The sequence below is a fragment of the Beta vulgaris genome, chromosome 2, assembly GCF_026745355.1.
Source record: "Beta vulgaris subsp. vulgaris cultivar EL10 chromosome 2, EL10.2, whole genome shotgun sequence".
Classification (NCBI taxonomy): domain Eukaryota; kingdom Viridiplantae; phylum Streptophyta; class Magnoliopsida; order Caryophyllales; family Amaranthaceae; genus Beta; species Beta vulgaris.
Window position 1 is genome coordinate 31,250,436 of NC_079203.1, and position 17,666 is coordinate 31,268,101.

Consider the following 17,666-nt stretch of genomic DNA (forward strand, 5'->3'; position numbering starts at 1 on the left):
CTGGTTATCTGTTAAACAAGTTAAAAAAAATTTCTTTTAAATTTTTTAACTGTGTTTCTTCTTTTTTTTCTTTCTCCTATCTGCTTTCTCTCATGGCACCTTTTTACCACCCTCCCACCCCTTCTAGCTACTCCAAAATACCCTCCCCCCTCCCCCCCCCCCTCCCCTCTCCCTTGCCACCCCTTCCCCTCCCAACCCTCCCCCTCCCAACCCTTCCCAACATCATCTGATCTCCTTCTCTTAACCAATGTCATTCTCCAAAAACAACAACTTCATTGTAATTTGCAACTCAATTTTATCATCATTTGTTTTTCGAGAATTCTCGTCAAAATTTCATATAAATTTGACCGATTTTTGTAGTTCTAAATTAGAGGAAGAGAATATCTTTGTGCATCAAACTAGACCAAATAATCATAGAAGAATCATCCTGCAAATCATCAATAAGTGAACGAATGTATGCAGATTCGAACATCGACATCGAAATCATATTTCACTCAATGCGGAAATTATCGCAAAACCTTAAAATAGTGAAGAATAGAAATCTGAAAAAAAATCCTACATGAAGATATCAAATTAAATTAGAGAAGATGCAACCAAAGATAATGGTGGCCAAAGGGGTAGTTCGTCGGAGTGACGAAGGTTTGGTTTGGGGGTGGAGGTTCATTGATGCAGGTGTGTGGGAGAGAGAGAGGGGTGCTGCAAGAAAGAGGGGTTCATGGAAAGAGAGGCAGATGGAGGAGAGAGATGGTTAGGGTTTTATAACCACTGTTAATGGTGGAGAAGGGGATTTGGATGGTGGTTTTTGCAGTGGAGATAGAAAATGTTGGTGGGACTGGGTGGTGGAGTGATGTTGAATAGGTGGTGGTGAAAAAGAAAAAGAAAAAAAAAGCATTTTGCCTGTTGTAGTAGGTCATTGACCCGCTAGGATCAATTTCGGCAAAAATGATACATAGTTGGGAATAATCCTTAGTTGGAACTGAAAATGGCGGAACGCCCATAGTTGGGACTGTTCTTATCAGTTTTTCCAAGAAAATATGCTAAATGAACTACCTTACAATTTATTTATCTTTTGGACATCAGCTAAAGCAAATTACAAAGAAGAAAGCGAAGTAGGATTTAAAGGCATCCTACAACAATGTTGAGTTATGTAGCTTGTTGTACTGGTTCACGATCCATCTTTTCCACTTTATAGTACTGAAACTTTTTTCCCTCCATCATTTTATGTTGATGAACCCACTCACCTAGTGAGCTTGGCTAGGTGTCCAACTGTTTGAGTCTTCTGTGGACTCAAACAGAGGCAACTTAGTCATTTTAAATGCAAAGAAAGGCTTAGTATATGGAGAATTTTACATGCGCGTGTGTGGGGAAAACAGAAACACTCTCTCTCCTTTATCGTAATTATTCCCCCTCTTTCTCTCACTCACTACCTGTAATTTTCTCTCTCCCCCATTTTCTATTATTCATCCTTCTCACAGAGAAACTCCATTACTTTCAGAGGTATTCAGGGTTTTGAAACCCAAAGATATTGTTTATTGAAGAAATTTCAGGAAGCTATATTATTCTCTTTCGCCTTTCTTACTTTTAATAAGTTTGTGCATGATAAATTTTTTGTACTACTTAATCTGTATCATAATATTTGCAACACTTTTTATTTCAGGATGTTTCAAAATAATTGCAACACTTTTTTTTCTTTCCTTTTTTAGTAAGTATAGGAAGGTGAAATTACTTAAATACCCTTACTTTCCCCTAATCCAAAATAATTAAACCACCTAATTTTCCCCCTAAATACTCCATCATCTTCCACACACCACCATTCTTTCACCCCACTACCCCCACCCCACCACAAAAACCCAACCCATTTTCCACCACCTCCATTCTCTCTCATCCCTCACGCGGCACGCCCTTTTCTCTTCCCTCAGGCCCTCGATGCCACTCTCTCTCCTCCCTCACGCGACTCTCTCTCCTCCCTCATGCTGTGAACTCGAGCCTGCTTCCACCACCACTATGACGACGACTATTGTGAAGCATATACGAAGACGAACGCGAAGACGAACGCGAAGACGAAGTCGAACAGATCTAAGCACTGACGAAGTCGAACAGAATCTACCACCACTACGACGACCACTATGAAGCACCTGAAAAGACGAAGTCGAACAGATGTAAGCACTGACAAAGTTGAACATAATCCACCACCATTGCGAAGACGAGCGTGACCTTTCTCCTTCTTTCTCTCTCCTTTGTTCTCCTTCTTTGTTGCTCCTTCGAGCTCCTTCTTCTTCCTTCGTCTTTGATCTATTTTTTGGTTAGATCTGTAATGTGCTTAGATATTTCGCTAATTTGGTTAGATTAGATCTATTTTTTATTTGCTCACATAAAAGATGAAAGTCTTGGTGAATTTTTGTGAATTTTCGTGAAATGGAAGATGGTGGTGGCGGGATGGTTGTGGTGGTGGTTCTGATGCTGGTGGCGAGATGGTTGTGGTGTTGGCGGGGTGGTTGTGGCGATGGTGTTGGCGAGGTGGTTCTAGTGGTGGTGGTGGCTGGCGGTGGTTGGGTGGTGAAGGTGGATCTTAGGTGTTCATATAATGTATTTAAAATATTATTAGTTAGTCTAATTACATATCTCTTCCCATCTAATTGTATACTAAGAAAAATTATCTCGGAGTGCGCAATTTGAAAAGTGTTGCAAATATTATGATATGGAGGAAGTATTAATCTTGTTTACTAGTTACTTGATGATGGAGAAACACTAACCTATTAAAGAAAAGGCTAGATCTATCTTGAAGTTAATTTTTAATTTATTTTTTAATTTTGATGTTTGGTAATTTTTGTAGAATTTCGTTTTTTTTTTAGCCAGAAAGAAAACTAGGGAGGAACCCAGGAGACGGGCCACCCTAAAGCATCCTTACGGATGATTGTGGAAAAAGAAGGATCCAAAGAACTAAAATAATGAGTGAGGGAGGGGGTAGAATGCCCATGGTGGGCCATCCAGTCAGCAGCACAATTTGCCTCCCTATAAACATGATGAATATCAACATTCTCAAACCTATGCAAAGCCATTTCAGCATCCTGAATTAAATTAAAAATGGACCAAGGAATCTGCCACACCCTTTTAATTGCTTGAATAACCGAAAGATTATCCCCTTCAATATGAATATTATTAATACCCATAAATAAAGCCCCCCGAATACCTTCCCGCAAACCCCAAGCTTCAGCAACAAGAATAGAAGAGTTGTGAGGAATAGAACTGGCTCCACTAAGAAGCACCTTCCCTTCTTCATCTCTTAAAACAAAGCCATAAGCCACTGAACCACTTTCCAGAACCGAACCATCAAAATTGAGCTTAGCAAAAGTAGTAGGGGGGCGAACCCAGGCAACATCCTTCCTTCTAGCTAGCCGACCAAAACCTGGGGAATCAGAGCTACAATCCCCCCTACTCTTATCCATCCCCACCTTATCCCACCTTCCAATAAACGAGAAGATCATTTCCCCTACTGAGCGAGGGGTTAACGACTCTTGGCGAAAAGTAATTTCATTCCTTGCATACCAGATGAACCACCAGAAAATAACTATATTCCGCACTTGCTGTTTGGTACAAGCTGCATTTATAGAACAAACATAATCTATAAATGAGTGAGACGTGGCAGGATCGGGAAGAGAGATAGTAATACCCAAATGACTAAGAGCCTCTTGTACATCTTGACCAAAGGGGAAATCTAAGAACAAATGATGATCTGACTCAGCATGAAAAGTACAAAAAACACACTCCAACGGAACAAACACATGGCTACACTCTAATCTTTTCTTTGTGGGTAGCTCATTCTAGCAAATCTTCCATAGGAAAAACTTAATTTTAGGGGGGATATCCGATTGCCAAATCCACGTGAAAGGAACTTTAGGAGGAGGGTGGAGACCATTCCCTTGCAATAGAGCCACTCCAGACTTAACCGAATATTCGCCATCTGCCGTTAGGGCCCAGAAAACCTTATCAGACACCTCATTAGCCGGGACAAACATCTTAGAAATGACATCAACAACCGAACCTGGGACAACTTGGGCAAGCAAATTCAGATTCCACTGACCATGCTCTAGAAGAAAATGACCGACCGTGAAATTCTCCGTGCCTTGAGCAGGCGCATGAAGAGAAGCGATAGGGAATTTAAAAGCCCAATTATCTAACCAAAAAGAGATATCTAGACTGTTCCCTAAGGACCATCTAAGCCCTTGCTTGAAAGGAGATCTCAAGTGCATCAACTTTCGCCATTGCCACGAGACATTAGCCTTAACTTTATAAGAAAATAAGCTCGCGAGTTTAAATATTTATGTCTCACTAGCTTAACCCATAAGTTTTCAGGCATTCTAATAATCTTCCAGAGAAGTTTCATTTGAAGAGCTTGATTATTAATACGTGCTTTACGAACACCCAACCCACCATAAATTTTAGGTTGACAAACTTTATCCCACCCAATCAAATTAGGAGATTTAGAGTCAGCAGGCTTATTCCATAGAAAATTCCGATAAGATTTATCCAAGGAAGAAAGAATAGAACGGGGGAGAGAGAAACTTTGCATTTGAAAATTAGCCTTAGTGGCTAGATTAGACTGAATTAAAACTGTCCTACCAGCTTGGGAAAGAGAATTGGCCCTCCATTTTGAAAGTTGATTAGTAACCTTCTCTTGAATCGAGCCAAACGTAGAGTTTTTAACTCGTCCACAAATAATTGGACAATATAAATAGTTTCCTAATGAGAGAGAATTTTCCATTTGAAGAATAGCTTGAAACTCAATTAAAAGATCTGGAGGGGTATTAGCAGTGCACTGAAAAGCCGATTTATGAAAGTTAACTAATTGGCCGAACATCGAACAATATTTGTTTAGTATTACTTTTATAGCCCTACAACTCTCAGGTCTAGCTTTCGCAAAAATCATGGTGTCGTCAGCAAAAGTTAGGAAAAGAATATTTATTCGAGAATGCCCCAATGTGACCCCTACTAATCTTTCTTCAGAAGAGCTGGCTTGAAACAAAAGTCGGGCAAGGATTTCAGCACATAATATAAATATATAGGGCGATAGAGGATCACCTTGCCTTATGCCCCTAGTAGGGGAGAACATCTCCCCTGGAATACCGTTAACAAGTACTGAAAAAGAAACAGTTGTTATGCATTGTTTCATCCATGTAATCCATTGTTCACAAAAACCCAATTTTCGAAATGTTTCAAAAATGAAGTCCCATTTTTTGTAGAATTTCGTAATTTTGAAGAAAATGGGAGCTATGAAATTGTTAAATTGAAGTAATTTTTGTAGGCTAAATTGTTAAGGTGTAGTGATAGAAATATTTGAAATTAAGTTTTTAAGGGAAAAGAAGAAACAATTTGTACACTAAAGAGAGAGTAATTTGTGTTAGATTGGGTTGGTTGACACAATATAGCAAACGTCTAATGTGCAATCTAAAATTGGAGAGACAATTAACTTTGAATAAACAAATGAAGCTTTAAAGTTAATAATTAATTAATATTGTATTGTACTTTTACCATTCTCGAAGTTTTTGATATCATTTGTTGTTGATGTTATTGGTTAGTTTTCTCGTGCTGCTTATTTTCGTATGGATGTTGACATATTGTATTACTTTGGTACTTGAATTATCTTACTTTAGTATCAATTTTTTCTTTGTTTGGTACCTAATTCTTCATAATTTGAGATGTTATAATTTTTAATTGAAGAAATTCACGAGAGGGGGTCTAATTATTATCCATTTTCTTTTATAGGTTTCAATTATGGATTATTCCCTGCAGGTCCCAAGTTTGTCATGTTGTGATTTTTATAAGTCCCAAATTACTTAGAAACGGTTTAAAAGGTAAGATTTTTAAATATAGGCCCCCTTTTGTAGGCCTTTGTCACTTGCTGAAAGTGTTCGAAGATGGTAAAAATTTAAAAATATTACCTTCTAAATCGGTTATAAGTAACTCGAAATCCAATGATATTAGCACGAATGATAAAATATTTAGAGTAATTAAATAGTTTAATTATATGCAATCTATAATGTTGATTATGATATTGAACTAATTTTGTAAGATCTCATTGTCTACTTGCATACTTAATAATGAATAAACGTTTGTCTATTTTGTTTATTTCCCTGAAATAGTCATTACATCTAAAGAGCACACTGAAAGAATATGACTTTAGTATTTTCTTAAACATAATTTGGTACCAATATGTAAGATTATTGTACCAATATAACACAACTTAGGTATCTTTCTAATATATTTTTTTTGGTACCAATATAAGATCAATTTGGTACCAATTTAAACCACTTTGATAACAATATAAGACCATTTTGGTACCAATATAAGACCATTTTGGTACCAATATAAGATATGCAAATTATTACCTGATCGATCGAATCGCACTGAAAGCAACATATAATGAAAATGATTTTTGGTTTCAATTTTCATAATACTCTAAAAACGCATACCAAGTATGTTTTAGTTGTTTGATTAATGGGGTTAGAGTTACCAAAATCTTGTCATTGAATTATTTGCTAAATCAAAATCAATTCGTTTAACTATTTACCATCATTAGATTATACTTGAAATTATTAAAGAGATAGTAGATCACAAAAGTCAATAGAAACATAAAAATAATGTCATGTGTGCAAAATATATCTACAATAATTACAATAAGATATTTGATTAGAAGGTAATTTAAGCTTTAACCTATTTTTTATACTTTCAATCTCATGCTTGACACACTTTTCTTAAAAAGAAGACACTTCATACAAAAAAATAGTATTTGAAGTGGTGGACTCAAGTCTTGAAATAGGATTGACCAATATTAAGGGTACTAATCTATTGTATGAAGTGTACCAACGTCAGATATAAAGGGTACCAAGGCTTGTGTGGATTTCATTAATATGGAGTTTAATATTTATTACTTTATAGGATGGAATCGTATGCTGCAATGGTTCCATTCCTAGGTGATATTAAGAAATGAAAACTTGATATGTAGTCTTGATCAATATCAAAGATACCAATCTGTTTTATCAATAGTACCAATATCAGATGTGTAAGGTATCAAGGCAATATATGGATTCCATATCAATATAGCCATTGAATTATTTGCTAAATCAAAATTAATGTCATCCTATTCTTGTTCATACATGGTTCTCACCCAATAATATGCACCAAATCATTGAGAATGTTTAGTTGGTCTCTTCCTGATACATTATTAGCCCAAACACTTGCAATCTATTTAAGAAGGGAAATGTACCAATGTATGAAGCATGATATACTAATGTAACGCTTGGTTCCCGCAAATGGGCTCCAATCTCTCACAACTATATCCTATTATTGTTTCCTTAGATTTTTCCAACTAAAGGATACACCCCAAATCATTGACGTCATGTTTAATTGGCCTTTCCCTTGTCCATTATTGGCCCACATAATTGAAATATATTTAAGAAAAGGACGGTACCAATATAACACTTTACACTTTATCCTCCCAAAGGGATTTTCATCTCTCCTAATGACATCCTATTCTTGTTCATACATGGTTCCCACCCAATGATGCATCCCCAAATCATTGACATGATATTTAATTAGCCTCTTTCTTGTACATTATTGGCCAAAACACTCGCAACCTATGTAAGAAAGGGAGGGTATGTCGGATTGACCCATGTGTTGCATGAAGGGTACCAATGTTTAATGGTACCAAAGTCATGATGGGTACTTGTAATAGCCCTGTTTTTAAGAACCTTTATTTAAAAGCTAAAAGTGGATAAGATCATCATTCTTAGTGGTTAAGAAAGCTTGTGGATAAGCATTATCATTCTTAGTGGTTAAGAAAGATTGTGGATAAGAACTAACATTCTTAGTGGTTAAGAAAGGTTGTGGATAAGCACTAACATTCTTAGTGGTTAAGAAAGCTTGTGGATAAGCACTATCTTTCTTAATGGTTAAGAAAGGTCAAAGAGGATAAGAACCATCATTCTTATTGGCTAATAAGGCTTTGGAAACCAATAGATAAGTGAGAAAGTCCTTGAGAGCCTTAAACATTAAGATTATGAAAATCGTTTGGAGATTGTTTTATCGGGTAGTGATGAACTTCTAATTAAAGAGCCATTTGGGATTGAATCCGAGCTCGGAACCCAACCAAACTTGATATATGACATGCTTGGGATATCTTAAGTTAAAATGGTCATTTATCCCCAAGAATTACGTGGCTTAATAAGGTAAATTGCTTACATAGTAAAACCTGGCCAGCTGAAATTACAGCTCAGACCTATCCTCAAAGAAAGCTGCTTAGCAGCTACTTAAGTGTCGATCTCTCAAAGAAATTTTTATGCATGAAAGCCAACACCTTAGGCTAACACCTCAAGCAAGAATCACCCAAAAAATCCAAGAAACCGACCTTGCCCAGAAGAGGTTTCCCTCCCCTGGGGGTACCGCCAGAACAGACTATAAAAGCCTGTTCTGGATTTTCGTCTCTTTTCTCTTATTTCTTCCTCTTGGACACCCACTTTTCTTTACATATAACTCTTCTAGACATCCATACAAAGTAGTTCAAGCTTTGGTTCCAATCTTTAGACCTTAAACTCATATAGAAAACCTTGCTGAAAGATCACATAAGTTGTTGTAAGTTCAACAGATTACACCTCTTGTATTTAAGCTTAGTTTTTCATATCTATAAGCTTGTTGAAACTAATCTTTAGCATTTTATACATTCAGGGGAAGCTGTAGGATATTAACCAATTGGATTAAGGAGTTTCGTGGCTTTAAGCATCCTTAGTAAAGGTACACACTTAGTTTGGTTTTACCCTAGAGATTTCCATACCTATAGTTAGGTGATTGTTTCTTTCTGGTGTAAAGCATGTTTATGAAATGAATTTACTTATGATGTGTATTTTATTATTGTATGTTGAGTATGTAACATGGATATAACATGCTAAGGTTCATTAGAGATGTTTCATTTGACCTAAACAACACTTATACACTAAGTAATACGATTATGCTTCTTAATGGAATATGTTTAGTACATGGACTTGTGGAGTGATTGTGATGATTGAGGTGGATTTGTTATGTTATTGGTGTTATGGAGTTGTTGTGGTGGTTATGGTGAAGTTGTTGTGAACTTGCTATTGTTGTTGTTGCTCTTTGTAGTAGTGTTGTTGGTTATTGTTGTTCTGTCATTGTGGTTGTGGTGGAGTTGCTGTAAAGTTGTTGCCTATTGTTGTTGTTGCGCCGTTTTATGGTTGTTGTTGTAGTTGTGGTGGCTATTGTGGAGTAGTTGTGATGGTTGTGGTGGATTTATTATGTTGTTGTTCTGTTGTTGTGGTGATGTTGTGGTGGGTTATAGTTAAAATAGTTTACTAGTTTAGAAGATGAATTAGTTTGGATTGATTAAAAAGGTTACGATAATGTGTCCAGAGCTAGTATCATGTGGTTTATAGTTTAAGTATATATATCCAAAGTATTCAGTAGAACAATATGGTTCATCTTGTTATTATTATGATTCAAGAAGTTGGAGTGATAAATTTGGTAATATGATTTACTTAGGTTTGTTATGAACATAGTAGGTGGTGGTTTCTGTTGTTGGTTGTGCTGTTGTATTGTGGTTGTGTTGTTCTGTTATTGTGCTTAATGTTGTGTTATTGGTGTTGAGTTATTGTTGGTGGTGGAGGCGGTATTATTGTTGTATGTGTTGTTATTATGTTGTTGTTGTATCGTTCTTATTGGATAGTCGTTGTTGATGATGCGAGGGAAGTCATAATCTTAGAATTGGGAGACTGTTATAATTATTTAGTTGGAGTTGATATGCATGAAGTCGAGTTATGAGTTATGGAATGACTTCGTTAATTTCTATTTACGGGATTCAGTTTGATTAGCATAATGGTTGCGTTAGAAGAAGATAATTAGAATAGTTAAGTTTGGTTATTGATTATTGATGTTACTGTGAGGTGGTTGTTGGAGGATGGCTATGTAGACGTATAGAATTGAAGATGATATGGGAAATCAAGTTATGATTGGAGGTTTCGTATAATTGTTATAGAGTTGAGGTAACCTTTAGGTTCAGCAAAACATATTTAAATGCTCCCGTGGGTGTTATATTGAATTTTGGATATCATATATCGTTTGTAGTAATGGCCATGATTATAGATACATCTCTGTGAGTTAGTTGTGAATTGCTATTGGATTGTTATAAAAGTATCATTTTGTTCAATTATCGAAATCGTTCGAAAATACTATATTTCTCAAAATATGATTTGGTATGATAATGAGGAAATGATTAGATATGAGTTAAGACCAGATAAGGTCGAATATGGTGTTATGTTATGAGTATTGAGGATTCAAGTATGAATCATTAAATATCTTATTTTATAAATATGAAAGTGAGGCATGAATAGGCACCCCGAGTTAGGGCGGGTAGAGTCCCTAGCTGTTGCCTTCCAGGAGGGGCGAATTCCTGGCGTTATAGGACATGTCCGGGTAAGTCTTGCAAGCATAACAATAAAAGGCTGGGTGACGACCCTCAATAGTTTGGAGACAGCTGGTACTGCGTGGTACCCCTCTCCACTCGCGTTCATGCCGAACGATCTTGATTTTGTGAAAATATATCAACTAAGTTGAGTGTGATTATCTGCTATTATAACTATGTGTTAGTTTTCAAAATACACCTAAACTTGTATTTTCTATTACACAGTGTGTACTCAGCTTTGCTGATGGTGTTGTCATTTCTGTGGCCTGTCACTTGGTGGGTGGCAGAGTCAAACATTGTTGCAGGTTTGGTGTTGTGAGCTCAGAATTCTGAAGTGAAGCAAGATAAAGATGTCGTCGTAGCTTATGAATTGAGTTTGTATTTTAGATAGTCAATTATGGAATAGTCTCTGATATATTTCATTGTATATAATATTTGGGAATATTAGTCGAGATATCGGTGTAATTGAAGGCTTATATAAAGGATTTTGTTTTGTGGGCCAATAACCCACAGGTTCAGGATGGTTTTGTAGGTTATGTTTCCGCTCCGAGTAAATGTTTAATTCGAGGTTTATTAAGCATTAATTGTGATTAGTGAATCTTAAGTGTGTTTACCTAGCAGCTCGGGAAAACGGGCTGTTACAGTACTAATCTCTTGGATGGTACAAAGACATGAATATTTGATGTGTTCGACTCAAATACTAAAATTAGATTGACCAGTGTTAAGGGTCGCAATTCACTAAACGATACTGAAGAGGAGGCTACCAATGTTACTTCGTCATCTCACATGGGGTCCAATCTCTCCTAATGACATCTTATTATTGTTCATACATGGTTCCCACCTTATTATATACCCCAAATCATTGATATAATGTTCAATTGATCTCTTTCTTGTACATTATTGACCCAAACACTTGCAACTCATGTAAGAAGAGGATGGTACCAATGTATTAACTTTGACGTAGCAAGGTAACACTTGGTCCTCCCAAATGGGCTCCAATCTCTCCCAATGAGATCCTATTGTTGTTCATACATGGTTCCAACCAAATGATTACGCCAAATCATTTACATGATATTTAATTAACCTCTTCCTTTTACATTATTGGCGTACATACTTAGAACCCATGTAAGAAGGGGGGGATACTAATGTAGGAACCTTGATGTACCAAGGGAACACTTGGTCCTTCCAAATGGGATCCAATCTCTCCCAATAACATCATATTGCTGTTCATTCATGGTTTCCACCTAATTATGCCCCAAATAATTTACATGATTTCCAATTGGCCTATTCCTTATACATTATTGGCTCAAACACTTGCAACCCATGTAAGAAAGGGACGGTACCAAGGCCTTGTTCTAATTTAGTGAAATCATATAAGCCTACCTTCGAGTCCAACACATCAAGTTCTCATTTCTCTATGCCACCTAAGGGATGAAACACTTCCAACATGTGATTTAATGAGTATGGTTTGGTACCCTTATGTGAAGGGATTGTTACAAGTGACATTTATATCTGTATTAGGGGTAGTATTTTGAATTTTTTTCTAAGTTGTTTTCCCTTTTTTTCTTTTAAAACCTCAATTTTTTTTTCATGCATTTTGTATCTTAATTTGTTACATTAGTTAATTTTACTAGGTTTTAGCTCTTGATTTTGTTTATATCTTTAATTATTTTCTTACACTTTTATCGGTACCCATCATTCTCTCATTGATACCATCTCGACACTTATTGGTACTAATCTAGCTTTTTTTTGGTATCATTATCACCCACTATAAGTTGTTTAACCTTAATCATTCTTTAGACTTGAGGGTTTATGAGCCCAAAAAATAATAAACTTTAGATAAACCCTAAGTTACAATATCACTTTAACTTAATACCCAAAATCATACAAGTAAGCATAATGTAACTAATTATATGAAACATTAAAAGTAGTAATAGAAAAATAGTAAATCTAATTAGTAATGCCTACCGAAGTCCGCAAAAGTTCACAATCGTCCAATTAGTTACTGGTTTGTCAAGCTCCAAGGTGATGTCGTGCAAGATACTGCTATATCTATTTTACGCCTTTATTCATCGAAACAGTACCCTATTTGTTTCAAATTGGTACCAATCTAATGTGAAATTGGTACCATTCTTATATATAATTGGTACCATTCTGATATATAATTGGTACCATTTTGGTATATAATTGGTATTATTTTGCTTCAAATTGATACCATTTTGCTTCAAATTGATACCATTTTTACTTCAAATTGGTATTATTTAGATAAAGTTTCCTTTAGAATAAGTGGTATCGATTCAGACTTTCATTGGTAATAGTTTTTTCATTCATAGGTACCTCTATGATAAAAATAACATGATAAAAATAACAATAATCACCATAGAAAATAATTTGCTTGGATGTTCTAAGACACTCTCCTTCAATAGCAAACTAAGATCCCAAAAGTGGAACCAATTTCATAAATTTACAACTCATCAACTTAATTTTGAAGATTACTATATCATTACTTAACTTACTTTCATAATTAATCTCCATCAATACCTCAATAACATTAACAAAAATAATTCAACAAGTAAAATAAGTTTTTCACAAAAAAAATCTTTAGCAAAATGAATAATTTATCATAATTAATATCCTTGACTAATGAACCTACTTTATCTCTCCTTTCTTCCATTTTCTTTAGTGATTGCAACATGAATTTTCTTTATAATTTCTCACCACCAGTAGGAACAATCACTTCTCTATATCAAACCAGTCTTTTTTTTAAAAGTAAGATGAAGTCTATTGCAAGGAAGGGGAAAAATGGGGAATCCCTCCTTGCAAGGGGTGAGACTCGATCCCTTGACCTCTGAAATCGGAGGTGATGCCAATACCACTAGGCTATCACCTACTGTACATATCAAACCAATCATGAATTAAACAATAAGAAGGTAAGATAATGTCATCTATTGTATGATCTGAATCCACGAAGCATTTTATTATCACATTTAGATATTCCTGCCAGATTGTTTACTCCCTATGTATTTCTTTCTCTGTAAATTCCCCCGCTAATGTTGAGAAATGTTTGATTATAGTACCACTTTTTGAGAGATAAACAAACATTATTTTCTCTCTCTTCAATACATACCCCCACTCTCATACTTTTTCATGACTTTTGGAGATGTAAAGCCACTCTCCAGCATTTTCTCTCATTCCATATTTTTTTGTTGTGGGCCCCACATTATATTAGTTTTCCTTTTTTTTTGGTTGTTTGAGTCCAAAAAGACTCAAATCGTTGGACGTTGGGACTTTCTCCTCACCCAATATACTGTTCAGAGAATGCTGAAGAAGATCAATCATATTTTTGAATCCGTGTAAATAGTGACTTGACTAATCCTGGAGAGTTGACTAATGAGAAGCTTCCCACCTCTAAGCCCGGGGAGTTGTCATTTCTACATGTAGTGCTGAATGTACTAGTTGATTATTCCACCACAATGACTCTAGTAGTAGCTTGGAGAATTAACATACCATTAAGTACCTGCTTTCCTGGTATCTTTCTTCCCAGCCCCGTCCGACTCCGCTTGTATTATATAGTTCCCTGAAGTTTCTTGATCATTACTAGTTTTGTTCAAACCCAAATGAGAAAAGAGAAACATGGAGGAGGCTGAGGGGTTGATCGAAATGGCAAAGATAATCAGGAGTATTATGACTAATTTGTAATCGAGTAAAAATTTCTAAATGATTAAGTGATGTGAATTCTAAGACAAGTCAAGATGAATGAATAACACTTACCATGGAGCATACGGGGTTCACTTGATGGCTCATAACCAAGCTCTTGTCACGTTTGTCACTTGTATTGAAGAGGAAGCTACTTCGCACTTTTGTCTTAATTAGTGAAAATGTGAGTTAAAGTAATTCAGTTGTTATTAGTTATATTTTGGTTGTAAAAGGTTCGAATATTCTAAGTTAAATTGGGTCCTTTAGAGTCTTAGTTGGCATGGTTTATATTTTAGGGAAGTTCCCTTATTTTAGAGTTGTAAGTGACATGCAAGGGTGGCTCCTTGCTGCTGTGTCTAGCTTGAGTATTTTAGGAATGATTTGCACATCTTTTCTTACGCTTGTGTTTCCTTAAGTTTGAGCTCTACTAGTAATCTTTTCTAGGAATTGAAGCCTCCCTGTATTCTTGGAAAGAGAATTTGAGCACATTTGCCATAAAAAATGTCGCGCTTTGGGACTAACATCCAAACTCCACAAGTCAACCCATGCTTGGTGAAATTTTCAAGATTACCTCCCTTACCTAACATATATGTGGTTTTCACCGAGTAGCATGCATCCTTAGTAAAGGCCCATGTGAGTTCATCCCTCATAGAAGTTACACTAAGAGGGGTTCCAAGAATACACCATACATCTCGATCATTAAAAGAGTCTTCGATCGTCTCCACTTTCCACACCATCCTATCAAAATCAATCAAGTCGCTCACCTAAGTCAATCCAGCCGTGAGTGTGCTAGTGATGTGACGCCCACTTTCATCAACTATCCATGGATCATCCCAAATTTTAATCTGAGCTCCATTACCCACACGCCAAACAACTCCCTTTTTAAGCAAAGCTTTGGAACTCCATATGCTACTCCAAGAATAACTGCAGGGGTGACCAAGTGAGGCCTCTAAAAAATCACTATTCGCGTAATACTTTGCTTTCATAACTCTTGCAAAAAGAGAGTTGGGTTCGCGAATTAACCTCCAAGATTGTAGGCCAAGAAGAGCATCATTAAATACTCTGAGATCTGTGAATCCCATTCCTCCTAAGCATTTCAACGTACACATCGTCTCCCAATTTTTTTAGTGAACCTTCCTTGAGGATTAAGAGTTGCCCCACCAAAAACTTGCCATGGCCGAGTGTATCTTCTGAATGATCGAGCAAGGAAATTTATACACCCCCATCAGATAAGTAGGAATTGCTTGGATAACAGACTTCATAAGCACTTCCTGCCCTGAAACTTTTCCTTCCACCCTTGGAGTTTCTTTAAAATTCTATCCAAAAGAGAATCGAACACAACTTTTTTTGATCGCCCCGAGATAGAAGGGATAGCAAGGTACTTTTCATGCTTATCCACCTGTCTCATGTTCAGAATAGTAATCAACTCTTCCCTGCGTTTAATGCTGACTCCGCTACTTAAAGATACTTCCGATTTTTCATAGTTAATTTTATGCCCGGGTGCAAGCTCATAATGGTTGACAATATCAATGATAATACTGCACTTGAGGGGAAGCTCCGGTAAAGAGTAAACTGTCATCTGCAAAGAAAAGGTGAGAAATTTTCGGACCACTGCGAATGGGTTTTGCACCATGAATTAGGTTCTTTTGGGCCTTCTTATGAATCATTTTAGAAAAAGCATTAGCAATCAAAATAAACAGATAAGGGGATAAAGGATCTCCCTGCCGAAGGCCTGTGCTAGGAGAGACAGAACCACGAACTCCTCCATTGATGATGAAAGAGTAAGAAATAGAAGAGACACAGTCCATAATCAAATTCACCCATCTGCCATCAAAACCCATAGTGAGGAGGAGTTTTCGAAGGAAACCCATTCCATTGTATCATAAGCTTTACTCATGTCAAGCTTCATGGAAATCATGCCCTTCCGACTTTTGTTCCTGTATTTCATAGAATGAAAAATCTCAAGAGCAATGAAAGCGTTATCGGTGATTAGACGCCCTAGAACAAAAGCACTCTGATTCTCAGTTACAATAATGGGAAGAAAATCTTTCAATCTGATCACAATAGCTTTTGAGATAAGTTTATAAACCACATTACAAAGAGCAATAGGTCGGAATTCAGCTGCCTTATTAGGAGATTTGACTTTAGGTTTCAGAAAAATATTCATGTGATTAACACATCTGGGGGACAATGACCCATGAATAATACTACAGAGAAAAGCTAGTTACATCATCACCAACAATATGCCAAAATCGCTGATAAAAAAGAGCATGCATACCATCAGGACCGGGTGGTTTACAGGGATGCATTTGTTGGAGGGCCATGTAGATTTCATCCTTTGTGAAAGGGTTGGTGAGTTGTTGGTTGCAAGCAGCTGAAATAACTGGATCAATATGCTTAAGGACCTCCTGAAACTGCACATCAGTGGGGCAAGTCGAGGTGAAAATCGAAGTGAAGTAATGAGTGAAAATGCTCTCAATGTCAGCATCTTCATCCATCCACTCTCCTTGAGCATTCAATAAACCCTTGACCTGATTTCTCTTTCTTCATTGCGAAGCTTTATGATGAAAATACTTTGTGTTCTTATCGCCATCATGTACCTCTGCCACTCTCGACCTTAAGTACCAGTAAGCTTCATGTTTAGACTGCAAGTCATCCAACTTCTTTTCAATAGTCAATCGATCCCTCACACTTTCATCAGAAATGACTTATTGCTGGATAATATTGAGTTGCTTCTCAGCAGCCTCAATTTGTTTCCCCAATTTCCCAAAAGTCTTCCAAATCCAGCTCGCAAGACATTGGGCCAAGGAATTTAACCGGCCCGGTAAAATCTCCCCAGCAGAATCAGCCCAGGAGGAGCGCACCAAATCCTCACAGCCCGCGTCCAGAAGCCAAGAAGATTAAAAAAAGAATATGCGCTGACTAGAGATGGCAATATCCAGTGTACCACCCGGTCACCCGATCTATCTGTCTTAATGGACGGGTGAAAAACCTGGTTTAAACGGATGATGAACGGGTGACGGATTAACAAATGCGGGTGATGGATCGGATTCAGGTGAACAATTTTCATCCATCACCCGACCCGTTAATCCGACCCATCACCCGTTTATTTTAAAAAAAAAATTAGGTTCAATCCTCAAGGCCAAGCTAAATGTCCAAATCTAAAAGCCCAATGCCTAACCTAATTTTCCTAATTTCTAAAACTCTCACTCGTACTCACTGTCTCTGATTCTCCCAAGCAAGTTCTTTTGCACCTCTCTTTCATTCTGTCACTCTCAGCCTCTCATTCTGTCACTCTCTGTCTCTCTTCGAATCTTATTGTATGAAGTGGTATGTGAAGTTGAGAACCTACGTAATTGCAGTCAAGCAAGTTCCGCCGTCTAAAAAGTCGCCAGAGGGAAGTTAGGAGTTTGGTCCACTTTCTCGTGTTCATTTCATCAACGGCTTCGACTTCAACAGATATGTACTCAGATCCGTAGCCGTTCCCCATTTCCAAATTGCA

At 36.8% G+C, this 17,666-nt stretch overlaps 1 protein-coding gene across 1 annotated transcript; it reads right to left on the reverse strand.

Annotated features, from left to right (window-relative positions):
* Positions 1-15,422: 15,422 nt before the first annotated feature.
* Positions 15,423-15,797, reverse strand: LOC104886990 (uncharacterized). The gene has a single exon (XM_010671567.1). The coding sequence runs from the start codon at positions 15,795-15,797 to the stop codon at positions 15,423-15,425; it is 375 nt and encodes a 124-aa protein (XP_010669869.1).
* Between the last annotated feature and the right edge of the window lie 1,869 nt (positions 15,798-17,666).